At 47.3% G+C, this 27906-nt stretch overlaps 1 protein-coding gene across 6 annotated transcripts in view; it reads right to left on the bottom strand.

Annotated features, from left to right (window-relative positions):
* Window positions 1-27906, bottom strand: part of LOC140716644 (TNF receptor-associated factor 3-like) — a 227509-nt gene that overhangs the window by 154660 nt on the left and 44943 nt on the right. For 4 of the 6 annotated variants that reach the window (XM_073029474.1, XM_073029470.1, XM_073029469.1 and 1 more), the window contains 4 exons: window positions 27327-27378; window positions 25878-25982; window positions 20141-20305; window positions 8368-8445 (listed from right to left, as the gene is read on the bottom strand). In XM_073029474.1, the coding sequence (XP_072885575.1) occupies window positions 8368-8445; window positions 20141-20305; window positions 25878-25982; window positions 27327-27378 (400 nt within the window). The remainder of the gene's footprint in view (window positions 1-8367; window positions 8446-20140; window positions 20306-25877; window positions 25983-27326; window positions 27379-27906) is intronic. The other 2 variants (XM_073029475.1, XM_073029473.1) reach the window with 2 other exon arrangements.

Below are 27906 nucleotides of genomic sequence, written 5' to 3'. Positions count from 1 at the left end.
CAGTTGGGCACTTGAGCGAGAATGTCCTAGTGACTATGGCACTATTGTGGTCACTCTGAGAGATGATACGTTAGTGTGATTGGGTCTGTTGTGGTCACTCTGAGCCAGTACGTTAGTGTGATTGGGTCTGTTGTGGTCACTCTGAGCCAGTACGTTAGTGTGATTGGGTCTGTTGTGTGGTCACTCTGAGCCAGTACGTTAGTGTGTTTGGGTCTGTTGTTGTTACGCTGAGCCAGTACGTTAGTGTGATTGGGTCTGTTGTGTGGTCACTCTGAGCCAGTACGTTAGTGTGATTGGGTCTGTTGTGGTCACTCTGAGCCAGTACGTTAGTGTGATTGGGTCTGTTGTGTGGTCACTCTGAGCCAGTACGTTAGTGTGATTGGGTCTGTTGTTGTTACGCTGAGCCAGTACGTTAGTGTGATTGGGTCTGTTGTGGTCACTCTGAGCCAGTACGTTAGTGTGAATGGGTCTGTTGTGGTCACTCTGAGCCAGTACGTTAGTGTGATTGGGTCTGTTGTGTGGTCACTCTGAGCCAGTACGTTAGTGTGATTGGGTCTGTTGTGGTCACTCTGAGCCAGTACGTTAGTGTGATTGGGTCTGTTGTGTGGTCACTCTGAGCCAGTACGTTAGTGTGATTGGGTCTGTTGTTGTTACGCTGAGCCAGTACGTTAGTGTGATTGGGTCTGTTGTGGTCACTCTGAGCCAGTACGTTAGTGTGATTGGGTCTGTTGTGGACACTCTGAGCCAGTATGTTAGTGTGATTGGGTCTGTTGTGGTCACTCTGAGCCAGTACGTTAGTGTGAATGGGTCTGTTGTGGTCACTCTGAGCCAGTACGTTAGTGTGATTGGGTCTGTTGTGGTCACTCTGAGCCAGTACGTTAGTGTGATTAGGTCTGTTGTGGTCACTCTGAGCCAGTACGTTAGTGTGATTGGGTCTGTTGTGGTCACTCTGAGCCAGTACGTTAGTGTGATTGGGTCTGTTGTGGTCACTCTGAGCCAGTACGTTAGTGTGATTGGGTCTGTTGTGGTCACTCTGAGCCAGTACGTTAGTGTGAATGGGTCTGTTGTGGTCACTCTGAGCCAGTACGTTAGTGTGATTGGGTCTGTTGTGGTCACTCTGAGCCAGTACGTTAGTGTGATTGGGTCTGTTGTGGTCACTCTGAGCCAGTACGTTAGTGTGATTAGGTCTGTTGTGGTCACTCTGAGCCAGTACGTTAGTGTGATTGGGTCTGTTTTGTTACGCTGAGCCAGTACGTTAGTGTGAATGGGTCTGTTGTGGTCACTCTGAGCCAGTACGTTAGTGTGATTGGGTCTGTTGTGGTCACTCTGAGCCAGTACGTTAGTGTGATTGGGTCTGTTGTGGTCACTCTGAGCCAGTACGTTAGTGTGATTGGGTCTGTTGTGGTCACTCTGAGCCAGGACGTTAGTGTGAATGGGTTTGTTGTGGTCACTCTGAGCCAGTACGTTAGTGTGATTGGGTCTGTTGTGTGGTCACTCTGAGCCAGTACGTTAGTGTGATTGGGTCTGTTGTGTGGTCACTCTGAGCCAGTACGTTAGTGTGATTGGGTCTGTTGTTGTTACGCTGAGCCAGTACGTTAGTGTGATTGGGTCTGTTGTGGTCACTCTGAGCCAGTATGTTAGTGTGATTGGGCCTGTTGTGTGGTCACTCTGAGCCAGTACGTTAGTGTGATTGGGTCTGTTGTGGTCACTCTGAGCCAGTACGTTAGTGTGATTGGGTCTGTTGTGGTCACTCTGAGCCAGTACGTTAGTGTGATTGGGTCTGTTGTGGTCACTCTGAGCCAGTACGTTAGTGTGAATGGGTCTGTTGTGGTCACTCTGAGCCAGTACGTTAGTGTGATTGGGTCTGTTGTGGTCACTCTGAGCCAGTACGTTAGTGTGAATGGGTCTGTTGTGGTCACTCTGAGCCAGTACGTTAGTGTGATTGGGTCTGTTGTGGTCACTCTGAGCCAGTACGTTAGTGTGATTGGGTCTGTTGTGGTCACTCTGAGCCAGTACGTTAGTGTGATTGGGTCTGTTGTGGTCACTCTGAGCCAGTACGTTAGTGTGAATGGGTCTGTTGTGGTCACCCTGAGCCAGTACGTTAGTGTGAATGGGTCTGTTGTGGTCACTCTGAGCCAGTACGTTAGTGTGATTGGGTCTGTTGTGGTCACTCTGAGCCAGTACGTTAGTGTGAATGGGTCTGTTGTGGTCACTCTGAGCCAGTACGTTAGTGTGATTGGGTCTGTTGTGGTCACTCTGAGCCAGTACGTTAGTGTGATTGGGTCTGTTGTGTGGTCACTCTGAGCCAGTACGTTAGTGTGATTGGGTCTGTTGTGGTCAACCTGAGCCAGTACGTTAGTGTGATTGTGTCTGTTGTGGTCACTCTGAGTCAGTACGTTAATGTGAATGGGTCTGTTGTGGTCACTCTGAGCCAGTACGTTAGTGTGATTGGGTCTGTTGTGGTCACTCTGAGCCAGTACGTTAGTGTGATTGGGTCTGTTGTGGTCACTCTGAGCCAGTACGTTAGTGTGATTGGGTCTGTTGTGGTCACTCTGAGCCAGTACGTTAGTGTGATTGGGTCTGTTGTGGTCACTCTGAGCCAGTACGTTAGTGTGAATGGGTCTGTTGTGGTCACTCTGAGCCAGTACGTTAGTGTGATTGGGTCTGTTGTGGTCACTCTGAGCCAGGACGTTAGTGTGAATGGGTTTGTTGTGGTCACTCTGAGCCAGTACGTTAGTGTGATTGGGTCTGTTGTGGTCACTCTGAGCCAGTACGTTAGTGTGATTGGGTCTGTTGTGGTCACTCTGAGCCAGTACGTTAGTGTGAATGGGTTTGTTGTGGTCACTCTGAGCCAGTACGTTAGTGTGATTGGGTCTGTTGTGGTCACTCTGAGCCAGTACATTCGTGTGATTGGGTCTGTTGTGGTCACTCTGAGCCAGTAGGTTAGTGTGATTGGGTCTGTTGTGGTCACTCTGAGCCAGTAGGTTAGTGTGATTGGGTCTGTTGTGGTCACTCTGAGCCAGTACGTTAGTGTGAATGGGTCTGTTGTGGTCACTCTGAGCCAGTACGTTAGTGTGATTGGGTCTGTTGTTGTTACGCTGAGCCAGTACGTTAGTGTGAATGGGACTATTATGGTTACTCAGAGCCATGACGTTATTGTTAATAAGAATGGTGTGGTTGCTCTGAGCCAGTACGTTAGTGTGAATGGAACTGTTGTAGTTACTATGAACCAGTACGTTAGTGTGAATGGGAGTGTTGTGGTTACTCTAGGCCAATATATTAGTCTGAGTGAAACTGTTGTGGTTACTCGAAGCCAGTACGATAGTGTGAATGGATATGTTGTGATGAATCTTAGCCAGGACGTTAGTGTGAATGGATATGTTGTGATGAATCTTAGCCAGGATGTTAGTGTGAATGAAACTGTTGTGGTTCATCTGAGCCAGTACGTTAGTGTGATTGGGTCTGTTGTGGTCACTCTGAGCCAGTACGTTAGTGTGATTGGTTCTGTTGTGGTCACCCTGAGCAGGTACGTTAGTGTGATTGGGTCTGTTGTGGTCACTCTGAGCCAGTACGTTAGTGTGATTGGGTCTGTTGTGGTCACTCTGAGCCAGTACGTTAGTGTGATTGGGTCTGTTGTGGTCACTCTGAGCCAGTACGTTAGTGTGATTGGGTCTGTTGTGGTCACTCTGAGCCAGTACGTTAGTGTGATTGGGTCTGTTGTGGTCACTCTGAGCCAGTACGTTAGTGTGAATGGGTCTGTTGTGGTCACTATGAGCCAGTACGTTAGTGTGATTGGGTCTGTTGTGGTCACTCTGAGCCAGTACGTTAGTGTGATTGGTTCTGTTGTGGTCACCCTGAGCAGGTACGTTAGTGTGATTGGGTCTGTTGTGGTCACTCTGAGCCAGTATGTTAGTGTGATTGGGTGTGTTGTGGTCACTCTGAGCCAGTATGTTAGTGTGATTGGGTCTGTTGTGGTCACTCTGAGCCAGTACGTTAGTGTGATTGGGTCTGTTGTGGTCACTCTGAGCCAGTACGTTAGTGTGATTGGGTCTGTTGTGGTCACTCTGAGCCAGTACGTTAGTGTGATTGGGTCTGTTGTGGTCACTCTGAGCCAGTACGTTAGTGTGATTGGGTCTGTTGTGGTCACTCTGAGCCAGTACGTTAGTGTGATTGGGTCTGTTTGGTCACTCTGAGCCAGTACGTTAGTGTGATTGGGTCTGTTGTGGTCACTCTGAGCCAGTACGTTAGTGTGATTGGGTCTGTTGTGGTCACTCTGAGCCAGTACGTTAGTGTGATTGGGTCTGTTGTGGTCACTCTGAGCCAGTACGTTAGTGTGATTGGGTCTGTTGTGGTCACTCTGAGCCAGTACGTTAGTGTGAATGGGTCTGTTGTGGTCACTCTGAGCCAGTACGTTAGTGTGATTGGGTCTGTTTGGTCACTCTGAGCCAGTACGTTAGTGTGATTGGGTCTGTTGTGGTCACTCTGAGCCAGTACGTTAGTGTGATTGGGTCTGTTGTGGTCACTCTGAGCCAGTACGTTAGTGTGATTGGGTCTGTTGTGGTCACTCTGAGCCAGTACGTTAGTGTGATTGGGTCTGTTGTGGTCACTCTGAGCCAGTACGTTAGTGTGATTGGGTCTGTTGTGGTCACTCTGAGCCAGTACGTTAGTGTGAATGGGTCTGTTGTGGTCACTCTGAGCCAGTACGTTAGTGTGATTGGGTCTGTTGTGGTCACTCTGAGCCAGTACGTTAGTGTGAATGGGTCTGTTGTGGTCACTCTGAGCCAGTACGTTAGTGTGATTGGGTCTGTTGTGGTCACTCTGAGCCAGTACGTTAATGTGAATGGTAATTTTGTGGTCACTCTGATCCTATGTGGACTGTGAGCTGTATGGCCTGATGCATTCTGGAGTTATAGAGTCATACAGCACTATCTATCTATCTATCTATCTATAGCTCCGGAATAGGCATTCAGTCCCTCGCCGATGCAGAACTGTTATTCTGCCTCAGTATGACTGCCGAAACAAATCTCAGGGTTGTATGTGGTGACGTGTATTTACACTTATAATAAAGTTACTTTCACGTTTGATCTTATACTATTGACTTGCACCTTGCCTACCCACGCGTAGCAGGAACGAGCTTAAGTATGAAGGAACCAGGAGAAGCCCTTGGCGGTCAGGATTAAGGGAAACCCCAAGGCATTCTGCAAGTATGTGAAGAGCAAGAGGATAAGACATGAGAGAATAGAACCAATCATGTGTGACAGTTGAAAAGTGTGTATGGAACCGGAGGAGTTAGCTGAGGTACTTAATGAGTACTTGCTTCAGTATTCACTACAGAAAAGGATGTTAGCGATTGTAGTGATGACTTGCAGCAGACTGAAAAGCTTGAGCATATAGTTATTAAGAAAGATGATGTTCTGGAGCTTTTGGAAAACATCAAGTTGGTTAAGTTGCTGGTACTGGACAAGATGTATCTCAGGCTACTGTGGGAGGCAAGGGAGGAGATTGCTGAGCCTCTGGCAATGATCTTTGAATCATCGGTGGGGACGGGAGAGGTTCTGGAGGATTGGAGGTTGCAGATGTTGTTCACTTATTCAAGAAAGGGAGTAGAGATAGCCCAGATAATTATAGACCAGTGAGTCTTACTTCAGTGGTTGGTGTTGATGGCGAAGATCCTGAAAGGCAGGATTTATGAGCATTTGGAGAGGAATAATATGATTAGGATTAGTCAGCGTGGCTTTGTCAAGGGCAGGTGGTGCCTTACGAGCCTGATTGAATTTTTTGAGGATGTGACTAGACACATTGATGAAGGAAGAGCAGTAGATGTAGTGTATATAGGTTTCAGCAAGGCATTTGATAAGGTACCCCATGCAAGGCTTATTGAGAAAGTAAGGAGGCATGGGATCCAAGGGGACATTGCTTTGTGGATCCAGAATTAGCTTGCCCACAGAAGGCAAAGAGTGGTTGTAGACGGGTCATATTCTGCATGGAGGTCGGTCACCAGTGGTGTGCTTCAGGGATCTGTTCTGAGACCCCTTCTCTTCATGATTTTTATAAATGACCTGGATGAGGAAGTGGAGGGATGGGTTAGTAAATTTGCTGATGATACAAAGGTTGGGGGTGTTGTGGATAGTGTGGAGGGCTGTCAGAGGTTACAGTGTGACATCGATAGGATGCAAACCTGGGCTGAGAAGTGGCAGATGGAGTTCAACCAGATAAGTGTGAGGTGGTTCAGTTTGGTAGGTCAAATATGATGGCAGAATATAGTATTAATGGTAAGACAATGTGGAGGATCAGAGGGATCTTGGGGGTCCGAGTCCACAGGACACTCAGAACTGCTGCGCAGGTTGACTCTGTGGTTAAGAAGGCACACGGTGTATTGGCCTTCATCAATCGTGGGATTGTGTTTAGGAGCCGAGAGGTAATGTTGCAGCTATATAGGACCCTGGTCAGACCCCACTTGGAGTACTGTGCTCATTTCTGGTTCCCTCACTACAGGAAGGATGTGGAAACCTAGAATGGGTGCAGAGGAGACTTACAAGGATGTTGCCTGGATGGGGAGGGGCATGCCTCATGAGAATAGGTTGAGTGTACTCAGCCTTTTCTCCTTGGAGCGATGAAGGATGAGAGGACTTTTACCCAGGGCTCAAATGGCTAGCATGAGAGGGCACAGTTTTAAGGTGCTTGGAGATAGGTATGGAGGAGAGGTCAGGGTTAAGTTTTTTACGCAGAGTGGTGAGTGCGTGGAATGCACTTCTGGCGACGGTGGTGGAGGTGGATACGATAGGGTCTTCTAAGAGACTCCTGTACAGGTACATGGAGCTCAGAAAAATAGAGGGCTATGGGTAACCGTAGGTAATTTCTAAGGTAAGGACATGCTAGGCACAACTTTATTGTGGCTGTATTGTGCTGTAGGTTTTCTATGTCCATGTACTTATCCAATCTTCTCTTCAACATTGCTGTCGAACCCATGTCTACCACTCCCGCTGGCAGCTTGTTCCACACTCCCACCCCCTCTGAGTTGTGCAGAGGTCATTGCAATGCGATTGCAGCGCTGGGTGTTCCAGAGCTCCGAGTTCAGAGCCGGCACCGTTCTGTGAGGAGTCCCTGTGCACGCGTGGGTTCTCTCCAGGTCCTCTGCTTCCCTCCCACCGTCCAAAGACATATCCGGTAGGTTAACAGCAAATTGTCCCGTGATTAGGTTCGGGTTGATTGGGTTTGGAGGGGGTTGCTGTCAGTGCTGTATTGCTAAATAAATAAACAAGCAAACATTTCACCTATCACCCTTAACCTATGACCTCTATTCTCACCCAACCTCAGTGGAAAATGCTGCTTGCATTTACCCTCTTTATACCCCCCATAATTTTGTATACCTCTAGCAAATCTCCCCTCATTTTCCTAACCTATTTAACATTACCCTATAACTAGGGGCCTCAAGTCCTGGCAATAGTTTTGTAAATTTCCTCAGTTATCTTTCAAGCTGCTGAATATCTTCAGTGTACGTAAATGAGTAATATAAATAATACCCAAAGTTTTAACATCCAGCGGTTTTAACTTCTCCAGTTTTCCAGGATTGTTTTCTCTGTAGTGCCGGAGACCTGATCGAAGTTTATAAATTATGGAAGGTGTGATAGAGTAGATATTTACCCCAGACTGGCTGCTGGGGTAGTGGCATCTGCACTGGAATTTGAGTTGAAATCCAGCCGGCTCCTTGCCCACTTCACATCCGTGCCGGGTCAGACACTGATCCAGCAACTCGGCCTCGTGAAAAACAGTCAAATGCTACGGAAGCAGCAAAGACGCTGCCTGATTCACCACAAGGCGTGAGAGGGAGCAATAATCTTTTACCCAGGGTCAAATCACTAGAAGGTGTACATTTAAGCTGAGGAGGAGATACGTGGAGCAATATTTTCTTTTTAAAGAGAGGTGGGAGCCTGGAATATGCCGCTGGAATGGTGCTGCAAGTAGATGCTAAAGGGGCTTTTAGAAAGGCACGTGAATATGCAGATAATAGACGGATACAGACTGCGTACGGGCAGAAGTGATTAATGTAACTAGGTATCGTTAGCTCAACATCATGGTCCTCTGAGCCTATTCCTGTTCTATATTCTGCATTCTCTCCAAAACAGGGCTGTTTTTTTTAAAAAACAATGCGTAGGTGTTACTATTAATGAAAATATTCTCATCTCCGGTTTCGACCAAATGTCTCTTGGTGCACGTGTCACATTATCCATCCTGAGCAAGTCAACATCCTGTGCTCAGCTTACCTGTGACCTTCAGTCAGCTTGTGTTCCTTCTCCTGATAACTTTCACTCACCTCCTCCATTTCAGACCACATTATGAAGCGCAGCCTCCCCCACCCAGACGTACCTCAGCTCGATGAAGCTGTGCCCCGCAGAACTTTGGACAGCTGATCAGAGTTGATGGACACTCACTGCTTTCATGTTTCTGAAATGCAAGTGGTTTCGCTTTAATATTTCAAAAGACTCAGTATAGGAATGTTCTGGAAGCTTTGCAGAGGGGTGCAGGAGATTTACCAGGGTGCTGCCTGGATTAAGGAGTATGAGGATAGGTTGGGTGAGCTGGGGCTTTTCTCTTTGGAGTGAAGGAGGATGAGTAGTGACGCGTTCGAGGTGTGCAAGATGATAAGAGGCAACAGCTGGTGCCTTTTACCCAAGGTGAATTAACTAATACAAGACGGCGTACTTTTCGGGTGATTGGAGGCAAGTATAGAGGGGGAGGTCTGAGGTCAGAGAATCTCAGTGGGTGGGTGTGTGGAAAGCCCTAGTCAGGTTTTGGTAGAAGCAGATGGGTTAGGAACGTTGAGCCCAAGAGCTCAACAATGTAATGTTGCGGTTAGACCACAACTGGAGTGTTGTTTTTCGTTCTGGTCACCTTGTTATAGGAAGAATATGGAAGTTTTAAAGGAGCTTTTACCAGAATGCTGCCCGGATTAAAGGACATGTCTTATGAGGAAGGGAGGAGCAAGCAAGGGGGAGTGAGGAGGATGAGAGATGACAATAGAGGCGTATAAGATAATAAGAGGCACTGATAGAGAAGAAAGCCGGTGCTTAGCTCATATGAGACTGCCTAGTACAGAGGAGATGTCAGAGATGTTTTTTTACATAGAGTGGTGAATGTGTGGAACACACTGCCAGAAGACAGATATACTCGGGACATTTAGAGACTCTAGGATAGACACATGGAGTAAAGAAAATTGCAGGGTTATGTCAGTGGGGAGAATGAAAGAAAGCTTTCTATGGCGCTTTCATAAAAATTGATGAGTTGACAAGAACAAAAGAATGTCGCAAGTCCCTATCGACTCTTGCCATTTTTTAATCGAAAGCATTCTGTCTGGACGTATAACAGCAGAGTATGGCAACTACCACAAAAGCAGCAGCTCTCTGCACCCGTATCTTCACATTCTGTTTTTGAGAATTCCCAGACCGGTACCAGATATTCTCTCTAACCCCCCCCCCATCGGAGAAGGTACATGCACTACTAGGCTCAAGAGCAGCTTCTATCCCACTAGGATCAGACTCTTGGCCCCACGGTCTACCTTGTTTACCTCTGCATCTTCTCAGTACCTTTGAACTTTGTTCTGCATTGCTGCTGTTTTACCTTGTTCTGTCTCAATGCTCTGGGTAATGATCTGACCTGTATGAACAGTATGCACGACAGGCTTTTCACTGTAGCTGGTTACATGTGACAATAACTAACCAATAAAAACCAATACAAATACACGGGTTGACTTGTGAGGCACAATAAGAATATCCAGTACTGTGCAAAAGTCTTATCACAAATACATAGCTCTGGTGCCTAAGACCTTTGCACAGTGCTGTAGTAACTTTATGTATTGCACTCTACTGCTGCCAGAAATAAAAAGCGAGTTCCATGATATATGTGAGAGATGATAAACCTGATTGTGGACAGAGACTGGGAAGGGGACAAGGAGAGTGGAATCATGATCGGGAAAAGGGGAAGGGAGACGGGAGGAAGCTACTTGTTCCTGATTGGACATGGCATCAAAGGTTACGGGGAGAAGGCCAGGGAATGGGGTTGAGGAGAAAAGGGGAAAAGGATCAGCCATGATTGAATGGCGGAGCAGACTCGATGGGCCAGATGGCCTAATTCTGCACATTCTATAATGATCAATAAACCAATTGTTTGTCAAGTAACCCCACTCAGGACTGGGTAGGTCTGCACCCACACTACCCCCTGCCCCTGGCACTCCTTCAATTCCACCCCTCCCGCGGTACTCCATCCTCGCCATTCTCAACGTCCATTACTCCCGCCAGATTTACAAACTTGTTCTCCACTCAACATTGACAAATACAGTACCGTACTCTTAGGGCAACCTAGCTACAGTATAATTGTGCCAAAGACGACTTTTGCACAGTACTGTATGTGTCTCTCGTGTTGATGGCATTGCCAATAGCACTATTTACATAAACCCATTGTCAGTTTGTAGGATCGTTTGATTAGTAATCTCTCCCATTAACACTTCTCACTAAGATTTGTGCATAGATTCAAAGTATTGTAGTATTGGCCCGTGCACCGAGATTCAGTGAGAAGATTTTGTTTGCATGCCACCCAGACAGATGGTGCTGTATAAACGGGTAGCGTGGTAACACAGCATACACCGTCTCCGTGACGGTGTGGGTTTCCACCACGTACTCCAGTTTTCTCTCAAATCCCAGAAACGTACAGGTTCGGGTTAGTAAGTTGTGGGCACGCTATGTTGGTACCAGGAGCGTGGCAACATCTGGGAGCTGCTCGGCAAATCCTCGATGATTTGATTACATTTCAGTTTGCATGTAACATAAACAGCTTATCTTTATCTTTATAAATACATTGAGATAGTAAAACACTGCAGAATTAAATGTGATAGTCGCAATAAAGCGCAAAGACCACAACAAGGTAGATTGGGAGATCAAGAGTTAATCTTTTAGTGCATGAGAGGTCGAAGTCATTGCAATGTGTGCTCAGTGGCCAATTTATTAGCTACCTAACTTACCTCCTGTGTCAATATGACTGTTAGTGCGATAGTGCTTGTCGCTCTCACTTTCAGCTTCCACTGCTGGCTAGCAGTCTTGAGAGAAGGAGAGGTGAATGTGGAAGTCTCTCCCTGCCGGTACGTAGCCTCTCCGACAGCAGTTCTCCTCACTGGCGACACAGAGGAACCGATCTCCTTTTGGACTCAGGCTGTGTGGTGATATCACGTGCATTGAGGTGCCAGTACATGATTGGACAGAGCACCGAGCGTGCGCAGGACTGTTAGAATGTTCCAGCACGTAGCTGGGTTAAGACATGCTTGTTCATTACTGTAAATAAAAGTTCTCTAATTCTTCCAGAATATGATTCTTCATTGTTAACCCACGGTACATTCAAACAAAAGTAACATAACAGGCTGAACTACAGGGGACAGGGAGGAGGTCTGGCCCCTGCACACGTAGCATGCAGGCCCACTATATATAAAAATAAATTAATCAAATAGTGAAAAAACTGAGCCAAAAAGAAAGGAAAAGTAGTGTTCATGGGTTCATTGTCCATTCAGAAATCAGGTGGAGGACTGGAAGAAGCTGCTCCTGAAACGTTGAGTGTGTGTCTTCAGGCTCCTGTACCTCCTCCTTGACGGTGGAATGAGAGGTGGGCATGCCCTGGATGATATGGTCCTTAACGATGGATGCTGCTTTTTTAAGGCGTTGCTTTTTGAAGGTGTCCTCGATCATGGTGAGGATTGTGGCCATGATAAAGCTGGCCGAGTTTGCAAATTTCTGCAGCTTTTTCCAATCCTGCACAGTGCCCCTCCATACCCGATGATGCAACAAGTCAGAACAGTACAGCTGAAGAAATTTGCAAGAGTCTTTGATGAATACCAAGTCTCTTCGAGATTCTAATGATAAATAGTCACTGTCAAGCCTTCTTTGTAATAGTATCAATATGTTGGACCCAGGATAGGTCCCCAGGATAAAGCCCCAGCATCACATCCCTGCTGTTATACTCTAGACCTCTTGAAATGAATGCTAACATTGCATTTGCCTTCCTCATCACTGACTCTACCTGAGAGTTAACCTTTAGGGTGTTCTGTACAAGGACTCCAAGTCCCTTTGCATCTCAGATTTTTGGACTTTCTCCCCATTTAGAAAATATTTTGCACGTTTATTTCTTCTACCAAAAGTGCATGACCATACATTTTCCAACATTGCATTTCCTTTGCTACCCTCTTGTCCATTCTTCTAATCTAAGTCTTTCTGCATCCTACCTGTTTCCTCAACACTACCTGTTCCTCCACCAGTCTTCATATCATCTGCAAACTTGGCAACAAAGCCATCTATTCCATCATCTAAATCACTGATATACAGCATAAACAGAAGTGATCCCTACACCAACCCCTGCAGAAAGCTACTAGTCACTGGCAGCCAACCAGAAAAAGATCCTTTTGTTTCCACTCACTGCCACCTACCAATCAGCCAATAGCTCTAACCATGTTAGTAACTTTCCTGTAATACCATTACATCTTAGCGTGGTAAGCGGCCTATGAGTGGCATCTTGTCAAAGGTCTTCTGAAGGTCCAAATAAACAACATCCACTGCATCCCCTTTATCTATCAACTTGTAATCTCCTCAGAGAATCCCAACAGGTTTGTCAGGCAAGGTTTTCCCTGAAGGAAACCATGCTGACTTTGGCCTATCTTGTCCTTTCTCACCAAGTACTCCATAACCTCATCCTTAACAATTGACTCCAGCATCTTCCCAACCACTGAGATCAGACTAACTGGTCTATAATTTTCTTTCTGCTGCCTCCCTCCTTTCCATATTACTCAGGCCCTCTGGAATCAACAACATCCTTGTAACTCACACAAGATGCTGGAGGAACTCAGCGGGCCAGGCAGCATCAATGGAAAAGAGTACAGCTGATGTTTCAGGCCGAGACCCTTCAGCAGGTATATTTTCTCCGTACACTTTCAACCTTATTTGTACCCTTCCTGTAAGTAGGTGACCAAAACTGCACACAATACGCCAAATTATGCCTCAACATCTTATATAACTTCAGCATAACATCCCACCTCCTGTACTCAGTAATTTGAATTATGAAAGCCAATGTGCCAAAGGCTTTGTTTACAACCCGTAATGCCACTTTCAATAAATTATGGACCTGTATTCCCAGATCCCTTTGTTCTACAGCTCTCCTCTGTTCACCTACGATGGTTGGTCCTCACTAAACCTCACACTTGTCTGCATTAAATTCCACGGCCATTTTTCAGCCTAATTCTCAAAACGTCCAGATCTCAGTCTTCCTCATTATAGTCTTCGTGTCACCTGTGGATTTGCTGATCCAGTTAACCACATTATCATCCAGATCATTGATTTAAACCCTACGGCACTCCACTAGTCAGAGAGGTGACCATCATCTGACACTCTCTGGCTTCTCCCAAAAAGTCAATGTCTAACCCAATTCACTAACTCATCTTGAATGCTAAGTGACTGAACCCTCTCAACTAACCTCCCGTGCAGGACCTTATCAAATGCCTTGTTGAAGTTCATGTAGATAACATCCACAGCCTAGCCTTCATCAACTTTCCTGGTAACTCCCTCAAAAACTCTGTAAGATTGGTTTGATACAACCTACCATGCACAAAGATGTCCTAATCAGTCCATATCTATCCAAATACTCATATATCTAGTCCAACGCCAATAACATTCCCACTATTGATGTCAGGCTCACCAGCCTATAATTTCCTAGTTTATTTTTAGAACTTTTCTTAATTAGGTGAACAACATCCTCCAATCCTCTGGTGCCTCACCTGTCACTAAGGATGATTTAAATATCTCTGCTGGGACCCCTGCAAATTCTGCACTTGCCTCCTGCAGGGTTAAGGGGACGCCTTGTCAAGCCCTGGGGATTTATTAAGACAGAAAACAACCCCTCCTCTGTAATCTGTATAGGATCCATCAACTTGATGCTGCTTTGCCTCACTTCTATAGATTCTGTGTCGATCTCCGGAGTAAAGACAGGTGCAAAAGATCAATTTCAGCTCTCCACCATCTATTTTGGCTCCACACATGGATTACCACTCCAAAGGACTATTTTCTTCCCTTGCAATTCTTTTCTCTTAACATATCTGTAGGATCCTTTTGGATTCTCCTTCACCTGGTCTGCTAGGGCAACCTCATGCCCTCTTTTAGCCCTCCTAATTTAGTTTTTAAGTCCTCTCTTACATTTCTTATACTCTATAAGCACCTCATTTATTCTTACCTGCCTAATCCTGCTACACACTTCCTTTTGTTTCTAACGATGGCCACAATATCCCTAGAAAACCAAGGTTCCCTAAACCTGTTGTCCTTATCTTTTATTCGGACAGGCACATACAAGCATTCTACTCTCAAAATTTCAGTTTTGAAGGCCTCCCACTTACTGAGTACACCTTTGCCAGGAAACAGCCCGTCCCAATCCACACTTGCCAGATCATTTCTGATACCTTCTAATTTGGCTTTTCTCCACTTTAGAATTTCAACCCACATGCCAGATCTATTTTTTCCATATTTACTTTGAAAATAATAGCACTGTGGTCACTGAATGCAAAGTGTTCCCCTACACACACTTATGTCACCTGCCCAGTCTCATTTCCTAATAGCAGTTCAAGTATCGCACACTCTCTCTTTGGGACTTCTGCATATTGACTAAGGAACCTTTTCTGAACACATTTGGCAAACTGTCCCATCTAGCCTTTTTTACAGTGTGGGAGTCCCAGTCAATATGTGGAAAGTTAAAACCACCAGCTATAACAACCTTATGTTTCTGACAACAGTCTGCAATCTCTCTACACATTTGTTCCTCTAAATCCCATGAACTGTTGGATAGTCTGTAATATAGCTCCATTAACATGGTTCTATCATTCTTATTTCTCAGTTCCACCCATAACACCTCAGTGGATGAGTTCTCCAGTCTGTGCTGACTGAGCATTGCCGTGACATTTGCCCTGACTAGTTACGCCACCCCTCCCCGTTTAAACCCTCCCACCCTGTCACATCTAAAACAACGGAACCCCAGAATATTGAGCTTCCAGTTCTGCCCCTCCTGAACCAAGTCCTCTGATGTATATAATGTCATAATTCCAGGCGCTGATCCATGCCCAGAGCTCATATGCTCTTCCTACGATACATCTTGCTTTGGGATATAAACAGCTCAGTACATTAGTCACACCATGCTCAATCTTTTGCTTCCTGGCTTTGACTCAGGTCTTAACAACATCTGTCTCCACAACCACTCTACTATCTGTTCTGGCACTCTGGTTCCCATCCCTCTGCAACTCAGTTAACACCTTCACCCCCCTCCTCCGCACACCCATGCAGTTCTAGCAACCCTACCCACTGCAAGTGCCAGCTTCCCTGGAAGAGAGCCAGTGATCCAAAAATCTGATGGCCTCCAACTTCTTAGCTCCACGTTAACCAGTATAATCTTCCTATTTCTGGCCTCTCTAGCACGTGGCACGGGTAGCAATCCTGAGATCACAACCCTGAAGGTCCTGCCCTTTAACTTAGCACCAAACTCCCTGATCTCACTTTGCAGAACTTTGTCACTCTTCCTACCTATGTCATGGGTACCTACATGGAGCACGACCTCTGGCTGCTCACCCTTCCATTTAAGAATGCTGTGGACTTGACCTGAGATGTCCTGGACCCTGGCAGCTGAGAGGTAATATACTATCCAAGAATTTAGTTCACATCCACAAGAACCTCCTTTCTGTTCCTCTAACTAATGAATCCCCTATCGGCACAGGTCACCTCTTCTCCTCCCTCCTCTCCTGAGTTGCAGAGTCAGACTCAGTGCCAGAGACTTGATCGCGGCGATTTCCCTCTGCTAGATCATCCCCTCCAACAGTATTCCAAGTGGTATACCAGTTGTTGAGGGAGATGGCCACAGGGGCACTCTGTACTGGCTCCTTAACACCTTTCCCCTTCCCTAATGCCCACTCTAACACTGTCCACTCTAACACTGCCCACTCTAATACTATCCACTCTAACAATGGCCACTCTAACACTGTCCACTCTAACACTGCCCACTCTAACAATGGCCACTCTAATACTGTCCACTCTAACACTGTCCACTCTAACACTGTCCACTCTAACACTGTTACACTCTAACACTGTCCACTCTAATACTGTCCACTCTAACAATGGCCACTCTAACACTGTTACACTCTAACACTGTCCACTCTAACAATGCCCACTCTAATACTGTCCACTCTAACAATGGCCACTCTAATACTGTCCACTCTAACAATGGCCACCCTAACACTGTCCACTCTAACACTGTTACACTCTAACACTGTCCACTCTAACAATGCCCACTCTAATACTGTCCACTCTAACACTGTCCACTCTAATACTGTCCACTCTAACAATGGCCACTCTAACACTGTCCACTCTAATACTGTCCACGCTAACAATGCCCACCCTAACACTGTCCACTCTAATACTGTCCACTCTAACAATGTCCACTCTAACACTGTCCACTCTAACACTGTCCACTCTAACACTGCCCACTCTAACAATGACCACTCTAACACTGTCCACTCTAACACTGTCCACTCTAACAATGGCCACTCTAACACTGTCCACTCTAACACTGCCCACTCTAACAATGACCACTCTAACACTGTCCACTCTAACACTGTCCACTCTAACAATGCCCGCTCTAATACTTCCACTCTAACAATGGCCACTCTAATACTGTCCACGCTAACAATGGCCACCCTAACACTGTCCACTCTAATACTATCCACCCTAACACTGTCCACTCTAACACTGTCCACTCTAATACTGTCCACTCTAACAATGGCCACTCTAACACTGTCCACTTTAATACTGTCCACTCTAACAATGGCCACCCTAACACTGTCCACTCTAACACTGTCCACTCTAACACTGTCCACTCTAACAATGGCCACTCTAACACTGTCCACTCTAATACTGTCCACTCTAACACTGTCCACCCTAACACTGCCCACTCTAACACTGTCCACTCTAACACTGTCCACTCTAACAATGTCCACTCTAACACTGTCCACTCTAACACTGCCCACTCTAACAATGACCACTCTAACACTGTCCACTCTAACAATGGCCACTCTAACACTGTCCACTCTAACACTGCCCACTCTAACACTGTCCACTCTAACACTGCCCACTCTAACACTGCCCACTCTAACAATGTCCACTCTAACACTGTCCACTCTAACACTGTCCACTCTAACACTGCCCACTCTAACAATGACCACTCTAACAATGACCACTCTAACATTGCCCACTCTAACACTGCCCACTCTAACACTGTCCACTCTAACACTGTCCACTCTAACACTGCCCACTCTAATACTGTTCACTCTAACACTGTCCACTCTAACACTGCCCACTCTAACACTGTCCACTCTAACACTGTCCACTCTAACAATGCCCACTCTAACACTGTCCACTCTAACACTGTCCACTCTAACACTGCCCACTCTAATACTATCCACTCTAACAATGGCCACTCTAACAATGCCCACTCTAACAATGCCCACTCTAACACTGTCCACTCTAACACTGTCCACTCTAACACTGTCCACTCTAATACTATCCACTCTAACAATGGCCACTCTAACAATGCCCACTCTAACAATGCCCACTCTAACACTGTCCACTCTAACACTGTTCACTCTAACACTGCCCACTCTAATACTGTCCACTCTAACACTGTCCACTCTAACACTGCCCACTCTAACAATGACCACTCTAACACTGTCCACTCTAACAATGGCCACTCTAACACTGTCCACTCTAACACTGCCCACTCTAACACTGTCCACTCTAACACTGCCCACTCTAACACTGCCCACTCTAACAATGTCCACTCTAACACTGTCCACTCTAACACTGTCCACTCTAACACTGCCCACTCTAACAATGACCACTCTAACAATGACCACTCTAACATTGCCCACTCTAACACTGCCCACTCTAACACTGTCCACTCTAACACTGTCCACTCTAACACTGCCCACTCTAATACTGTTCACTCTAACACTGTCCACTCTAACACTGCCCACTCTAACACTGTCCACTCTAACACTGTCCACTCTAACAATGCCCACTCTAACACTGTCCACTCTAACACTGTCCACTCTAACACTGCCCACTCTAATACTATCCACTCTAACAATGGCCACTCTAACAATGCCCACTCTAACAATGCCCACTCTAACACTGTCCACTCTAACACTGTCCACTCTAACACTGTCCACTCTAATACTATCCACTCTAACAATGGCCACTCTAACAATGCCCACTCTAACAATGCCCACTCTAACACTGTCCACTCTAACACTGTTCACTCTAACACTGCCCACTCTAATACTGTCCACTCTAACACTGTCCACTCTAACACTGCCCACTCTAACAATGCCCACTCTAACACTGTCCACTCTAACAATGCCCACTCTAACACTGTACACTCTAACACTGTCCACTCTAACAATGACCACTCTAACAATGTCCACTCTAACAATGACCACTCTAACAATGGCCACTCTAACAATGACCACTCTAACAATGATCACTCTAACACTGACCACTCTAACAATGGCCACTCTAACACTGCCCACTCTAACACTGTCCACTCTAACAATGACCACTCTAACAATGACCACTCTAACATTGCCCACTCTAACAATGACCACTCTAACACTGTCCACTCTAACACTGCCCACTCTAACACTGTCCACTCTAACACTGCCCACTCTAACAACGGCAACTCTAACAATGGCAACTCTAACAATGGCCACTCTAACAATGACCACTCTAACACTGCCCGCTCTAACAATGGCCACTCTAACAATGGCCACTCTAACACTGTCCACTCTAACACTGCCCACTCTAACAACGGCAACTCTAACAATGGCAACTCTAACAATGGCCACTCTAACAATGACCACTCTAACACTGCCCGCTCTAACAATGGCCACTCTAACAATGACCACTCTAACACTGCCCGCTCTAACAATGGCCACTCTAACAATGGCCACTCTAATACTGTCCACTCTAACACTGCCCACTCTAACACTGTCCACTCTAACACTGTCCACTCTAACACTGCCCACTCTAACAATGACCACTCTAACACTGTCCACCCTAACACTGTCCACTCTGACACTGTCCACTCTAACACTGTCCACTCTAACAATGGCCATTTTGCTTGACCCTGCCTGATTTTAATTTGCTCTTGCCGATCAATTCCGATCATTGATTGGCCACTGCTCAAAAACACCAAACTGCCGTGAGTGCCTTTGGCACTCAGTCTGCGAACCTAAGTGAGTTACAACTTCTCACGCTTCACATCTCCAGTTGGGCTGCTGCTCAAAATCGGATGAATGAATCTGATTGGAGAGGACAGTGGACCATAGAAGAAAGCGAAGGAGGAGGGGACCCGGGGGAAGCAATAGGGCAGGTGAGAAGAGGCAACAGGCTAGAGTGGGGAATAGAAGAAGAGTGGAAGGGGAAGGAATTTTTTTACCAGAAGGAGAAATCAATATTCATGACATCTGGTTGGAGGCTATCCAGACGGAATATAAGGTGTTGCTCCTCCACCCTGAGCGAGGCCTCATCAGAGCCTTGTGTTTTTGATCCTACCCAGTGACATCCCATGACCAATGACATTACTGCCATTTGCTGTAGTGTTACAACTCTGCCCAACTGCTTAGCAGGTCGGGTAGCATCTGTGGAGTGAGCATCGAGTGGACAAATAGATCCAATTTATAGACAATTTATGGGTGAATTGTTATGCTCTGAGAGGGAGCCAGGATGGAGGAAGCTTTGTTCAATAAATCAGGGAGAACACAAGGCAGAAAAATGAAAGAGAAGATACAAATTGGGCAGAAGATACAAACGGGTAGGATAGGCTCCCAGGGAAGAATATGCACACAATTATTTTCTTTGTTGTAAGGAGGTGTAACTGATGCCTTGCATATCATCTTAAACCCACATGGACTAGATGAATGTCAAAAGACCACATGGGTTTCATTAGAATCTATACTAGGTGCCCATTTCATTAGGTACAGGAAGGCACTTCAAGGGCCTTGGAACTGCCCTGAGTTCTTTACCTTTAACTCAGCCACTGTTGTCTCCTTTTGGCAGTGTTCACACTTCAGCTCCCGCTGTTTACATTTGGTCATCAGATGTTCCCTGAGGTTTCGCTGCAGAACCAGCTCAGTACAACCTGAACGGGAGCATGGCACTCGCTGGAAGGAACAGCTCTTCAAGTGGCCCTGGGAGGAGATTAAGGCCAAAAAACACAGTGAATGTCCAATCACCAGCTTGCATTCAATTGCAATCAGGTGTCCTAGCAACGACCAACGTAGGGGGAAACAAGGTTGGTCCGGGAAATCAGCTCTTATTCAAAGCACCAACTGACTCCAACCCCACCCACCAAATAACTGCAATCCCAACCACAAACTGATCCCCACCCAAACACACCTCACCCAACTTCCCAAAACCCACCAACTGAGCCCAACCCAACCCCACAAACTGACCCACCCCCTCCCAATTCCACTTACCCCAGCCTCATCTTACCCTGCCAACCCTAACTCCTCCCACCAAAAGACCCCAACCCAGTGTCAGAGACCTCAATTCCACTCCCTCACACACCAGCCCCACCTACCAAATGACCCCAACACTGCCCAACCCACCCACCAAATGACCCCATTCCAAACCCAGAGACCCCAACCACACCCAACAATCTGACCCCAACTCCACTCACCAATCTGACACCAACCCTACCCAACCCCACCAACCCCAAACCCTACTCACCAATCTAACCACTACCTCACCCAATGATACTAACCACAATCCAACCCATCAGTCTGATCCCTACCCAACCCTGCAAACCCCAACCTAACCCACCGATCGGACCCCTACCCAACCCAACCCTGCAACCCCCAATCCAACCCACCAATCTGATCCCTACCCTACCCAGCCCTACCAACCCCCCAACCCCACTCACCAATCTAACCACAACCTTGCCCAACCATACCAACCACAACCCAACCCATCAGTCTGATCCCTACCCAACCCTGCAACCTCCAACCTAACCCACCGATCGGACCCCTACCCTACCCAACCCCACCAACCCCCAACCCCACTCACCAATCTAACCACAACCTTACCCAACGATACTAACCACTCCAACCACAACCTAACCCACCGATCGGACCCCTATCCTACCCAACTCTGCTAACCCCAAACCCAACCTACCAATTTGACCCCTACCCTTTCTAAACCCAAACACCACTCACCAATCAGCCCTCAACCAATCCAACCTCCAACCCCACTCACCAATCTGATCCAATCCTACCCAACCATACCCAACCGCCAACCCCACTCACCAATCTGACCCCTACCCTACCCAACCCTGCCAAGCCCAAACCCAACCCACCAATTTGACCCCTACCCTTTCCAACTGCCAATGCCACTCACCAATCTAACCCCAACCCTACCACCCCCAACCCCACTCACCAATCTGACTCCAATCCTACCCAACCATACCCAACCGCCAACCCCACTCATCAATCTGACTCCAATCCTACCCAACCCTACCCAAACATCAACCCCCCTCACCAATCTGACTCTAATCTTATCCAACCATACCCAACCTTCAACCCCACTCACCAATCTGACTCCAATCCTACCCAACCATACCCAACCGCCAACCCCACTCATCAATCTGACTCCAATCCTACCCAACCTTATCCAACTACCAACCCACTCACCAATCTGACTCTAATCCTATCCAACCGTACCCAACCTCCAACCCCACTCACCAATCTGACTCCAATCATACCCAACCCTACCAACCTCCAACCCCACCCACCAATCTGACTCCAATCTTACCCAACCCTACCCAACCCCAACCCCACTCACCAATCTGACTCCAATCATACCCAACCCTACCAACCTCCAACCCCACCCACCAATCTGACTCCAATCCTACCCAACCCTACCCAACCCCAACCCCACTCACCAATCTGACTCCAATCTTGCCCAACCCTACCCAACCCCAACCCCACTCACCAATCTGACTCCAATCCTACCCAACCCTACCAACCTCCAACCCCACTCACCAATCTGACTCCAATCCTACCCAACCCTACCCAACTACCAACCCACTCACCAATCTGACTCTAATCCTATCCAACCGTACCCAACTACCAACCCCACTCATCAATCTGACTCCAATCCTACCCAACCTTACCCAACTACCAACCCACTCACCAATCTGACTCTAATCCTATCCAACCGTACCCAACCCCAACCCCACTCACCAATCTGACTCCAATCTTGCCCAACCCTACCCAACCCCAACCCCACTCACCAATCTGACTCCAATCCTACCCAACCCTACCAACCTCCAACCCCACTCACCAATCTGACTCCAATCCTACCCAACCCTACCCAACTACCAACCCACTCACCAATCTGACTCTAATCCTATCCAACCGTACCCATCTACCAACCCCACTCATCAATCTGACTCCAATCCTACCCAACCTTACCCAACTACCAACCCACTCACCAATCTGACTCTAATCCTATCCAACCGTACCCAACCTCCAACCCCACTCACCAATCTGACTCTAATCCTACCCAACCCTACCCAACCCCAACCCCAACCCCACTCACCAATCTGACTCCAATCTTACCCAACCCTACCCAACCCCAACCCCACTCACCAATCTGACTCCAATCATACCCAACCCTACCAACCTCCAACCCCACCCACCAATCTGACTCCAATCCTACCCAACCCTACCCAACCCCAACCCCACTCACCAATCTGACTCCAATCTTGCCCAACCCTACCCAACCCCAACCCCACTCACCAATCTGACTCCAATCCTACCCAACCCTACCAACCTCCAACCCCACTCACCAATCTGACTCCAATCCTACCCAACCCTACCCAACTACCAACCCACTCACCAATCTGACTCTAATCCTATCCAACCGTACCCAACTACCAACCCCACTCATCAATCTGACTCCAATCCTACCCAACCTTACCCAACTACCAACCCACTCACCAATCTGACTCCAATCCTACCCAACCCTACCAACCTCCAACCCCACTCACCAATCTGACTCCAATCCTACCCAACCCTACCCAACTACCAACCCACTCACCAATCTGACTCTAATCCTATCCAACCGTACCCAACTACCAACCCCACTCATCAATCTGACTCCAATCCTACCCAACCTTACCCAACTACCAACCCACTCACCAATCTGACTCTAATCCTATCCAACCGTACCCAACCTCCAACCCCACTCACCAATCTGACTCTAATCCTATCCAACCGTACCCAACCTCCAACCCCACTCACCAATCTGACTCCAATTCTACCCAACCTTACCCAACTACCAACCCACTCACCAATCTGACTCTAATCCTATCCAACCGTACCCAACCTCCAACCCCACTCACCAATCTGACTCTAATCCTATCCAACCGTACCCAACCTCCAACCCCACTCACCAATCTGACTCCAATCCTACCCAACCCTACCAACCTCCAACCCCACACACCAATCTGACTCCAATCCTACCCAACCCTACCCAACCCCAACCCCACTCACCAATCTGACTCCAATCCTACCCAACCCTACCCAACTACCAACCCACTCACCAATCTGACTCTAATCCTATCCAACCGTACCCAACTACCAACCCCACTCATCAATCTGACTCCAATCCTACCAAACCTTACCCAACTACCAACCCACTCACCAATCTGACTCTAATCCTATCCAACCGTACCCAACCTCCAACCCCACTCACCAATCTGACTCTAATCCTACACAACCCTACCCAACCCCAACCCCACTCACCAATCTGACTCCAATCTTACCCAACCCTACCCAACCCCAACCCCACTCACCAATCTGACTCCAATCATACCCAACCCTACCAACCTCCAACCCCACCCACCAATCTGACTCCAATCCTACCCAACCCTACCCAACCCCAACCCCACTCACCAATCTGACTCCAATCTTGCCCAACCCTACCCAACCCCAACCCCACTCACCAATCTGACTCCAATCCTACCCAACCCTACCAACCTCCAACCCCACTCACCAATCTAACCACAACCTTGCCCAACCATACCCAACCATACCCAACTGCCAACTCCACTCACCAATCTAACCACAACCTTACCCAACCATACCAACCACAACCCAACCCATCAGTCTGATCCCTACCCAACCCTGCAACCTCCAACCTAACCCACCGATCGGACCCCTACCCTACCCAACCCCACCAACCCCCAACACCACTCACCAATCTAACCACAACCTTACCCAATGATACTAACCACACCAACCACAACCTAACCCACCAATCGGACCCCTATCCTACCCAACTCTGCTAACCCCGAACCCAACCTACCAATTTGACCCCTACCCTTTCTAAACCCCAACACCACTCACCAATCAGTCCTGAACCTATCCAACCTCCAACCCCACTCACCAATCTGACCCTAATCCTACCCAACCCTACCCAACCACCAACCCCACTCACCAATCTGACCCAAATCCTACCCAACCATACCCAACCACCAACCCCACTCACCAATCTGACTCCAATCCTACCCAACCATACCCAACCCTATCAACCCCAAACCCACTCACCAATCAGTCCTCAATCTACCCAACCTCCAACCCCACTCACCAATCTGACTCCAATCCTACCCAACCGTACCCAACTGCCAACCCCACTCACCAATATGACCCCTACCCTACCCAACCCCACCAACTCCCAATTCTACTCAACAATCTGATCCAACCCTTCCCAATGCTACCAATTGCCAACCCCACTCAGCAAACTAACACCAACCCTTCCCAACCCTTCCCAACCCTACCACCACTAACCCCCTCTCGCCAATCTGATATTAACCCTACCCAACCATCCCAACCCTCAACATGACCCACCAATCAAACCCAACCTACCCAACACCCAACCACATCCACCAATCTAACCCCAACCCTACCAACCTGAACTCTACCCAACCCCACTCACCAATCTGACACCAACCCTACCAATCCCTAACCCCAACCACCAATCTAACCCCAACCCTAGTCAACCCTACCAACCCGAACTCCACTCAACCTCACTCACCAATCTGACACAAACCCTACCCAAGCATACCAACCTCCAACCTGACCCCAACCCTACCCAATTATTTCAACCCTAACCATACCCACCAATCTAACCCCAACCCTGCCCAACCTTACCCACCAATCTACCCTTACCCTACCCAATGTGACACAACCCCTCCCATCCCACTGACTCCAACTACCCATCAAACTAACCTCACTGATCCCAATCTTATCCCACCTCAATGACCCCAATCCCATGACCCTAGCCCCAAATCTACCCACTGGCTGATCCAACTGCACCAACAACTGGCCCCAATTCAAATCCAGTGACCCCGACCCCAACCCTGCACCACTGCGCCCCACCCAGCAAACTGACTCCAATCCAACCCTAGTGACCCCAAACCCTCCTCACCCCATTTGTCCCATCTCCACCTGACTCCAAACTTTCCCAACTGGCTCCCATCATGATCCAACTTACCCACCTTGAAATTTTGACTGTTTATTCCTCTCCATAGGTACTGCCTGTCCTGTTATGTTCCTGCAGCATTTTGTGTCTGTTGCTAAAAATGTCACAACTCTCCATAAAATCTATTTCTCATCTCCTAAACTCCAATGAACATTGGCTCATTCGATTCCATTCTATTTAGTTCAGAAGTAACTGTAAACATAAGCCAATTCTCACCTCCAATGCACCCAGGACTACCTGCTCCTTGCAGCCACTTTTGTGGTTCCTGCAATAAACCATCAGCCCCATTATTTCCTTCCGACAACAATTATCATTGAACACCTGCAGAAAGACAGTGAGATGGTCTTAACAACTGGAGTGTCTGAAACCAAATGCATTTAGCACACAGCTGAGCTGAGACATCTCACTTTCAGACACTTTGGTAATGAGAGGGTGGCATGGTAGTGTAGCAGTTAGCAAATTTCTTTATAACACCAGTGATCATTGATTGGGGTTCAATTCCCACCTATGCCTGTAAGGTGTTTGTATGTTCTCCCCATGACTGCATGGGTATCCTCCGGGTGCTCTTGTTTCCTCCCATATTCCAAAGACATTTGGTTAGGATTAGTGAATTATGGGCATGCTATATTGGCATGAGATGTGTGGCAATACTCACGGGCTGCCTAGAACATTTGACGCAAGTGAGACGTTTCACTGTAAACCTTGATGTTTCGATGTACATGCAACAAATGAAGCTAATCTTTTAATCACTTAACAGAGTCAACTCTTCCCATCTACATGTCTGAGATGGGTAAAGATAAACAAGCAGGAGAAATGCCTGTGCCAGTGACCAAGAGAATAAGAAATATTTAGAAATAAGGTGACATGCTAGATTAGTGGTTAGTGAAACGTTTTACAACTTGGTGTGTTCTCCCCGTGACAAATTTCATGACATATGTGAGTGATGATAAACCTGATTCTGATATGGGTCTCCATTGTAGACTGAGAGTGGGAAGGGTAATCACGATTGGGAAAATGGGAAGGGAGCAGAAAGCACCAGAGGGACATTCTGTAATGATCAATAAACCAATTGTTTGGAATCAGATTACCTTGCCTGGTGTCTCAGATCTGGATGTGTCTGCACCCGCACCACTCCCCGCCCTGGCACTCCTTCTCTGCCATCCACCCCACACCCCTCCCGTGGTGCTCCACCCTCACCATTCCCAATAGCCTTTGCTCCCACCAGATTGACAAGCCCATTCTCTGCTCCAAATACAGCACTGTGCAAAAAAAGTCTTAGGCACCTTAACTACATATATGTGCCTATGACCTTTGCACAGTACTCTATGTTTTGATGTTTTGAGGTACATGTGACAAATAAAGCTCATCTTTAGGAGGATGTGGTTGCATTAGAGACAGTGCAGAGGAGATTCCCTGGGATGAAGGGCATTAGTTACAGGGAGAGATTGGATCAGCAGGGCTTGTTTTCCTTGCAGATCAGGTGACCTGATTGAGGTGTATTAGATAATGAAATGGATAGGATAGATCATTAGTAGGTGGGAAGGCTGGACAATGGAGGGAGGGGAACACAGGCACTGATGGTAAACTGGAGGCGCCAACTTTGATTCAACACAGGGCAAAGGTTACAGAGAAAGGAAAAAGACTAAAGACTGATTCATCCATTACCTTGGTGCCATAAAGGATCTGCTGGTCAGCTGGGCAAGCCTGGCCTGGATTCCTGAAAATAAACCGCACGTAACAGGAAGTCAGAAGCTGTGATCACACTGGTATTAGAGCTTGGTAAAATGCTTGTAGGTCAGGACGATGTGCAAGGGTATCCTGCATAGTCAACCCACGTAGCCAGATACTTCCTGCAATATCTGTATGTGTTGGCATTGGAGGGGGTCCAGTGGAGGTTTACAAGAATGATCCCGATATGAAAGGTTTAAAGTATCAGGGGCATTTGATGGCTTGGACTCACTGGTATTCAGAAAAATGAGGGTGAATCTCATTGAAACCTACTGAATATTGAAAGGCTAGATAGGGTGGACAAGCAGAGGGTGTTCCTAACAGTGGGAGAGTCTAGGACCAGAGGGCACAGCCTCAGAACAGAAGGACACCCCTTTAGAACAAGGAATTTCTTTAGTCAGCGGGTGGTGAATCTGTAGAATTCATTGCCACAGGGAGCTGCAGAGACCAGGTCATAGGGTATAGTTAAAGTGGATATTGACAGGTACTTAATTAGTGGAAGGCAGGAGGATGGGGC

Source organism: Hemitrygon akajei, chromosome 25 (assembly GCF_048418815.1).
Source record: "Hemitrygon akajei chromosome 25, sHemAka1.3, whole genome shotgun sequence".
In the NCBI taxonomy this organism is placed as follows: Eukaryota; Metazoa; Chordata; class Chondrichthyes; order Myliobatiformes; family Dasyatidae; genus Hemitrygon; species Hemitrygon akajei.
Note: the sequence above shows the minus strand (reverse complement) of the source record. Positions and strands in the feature narration are given on the sequence as shown.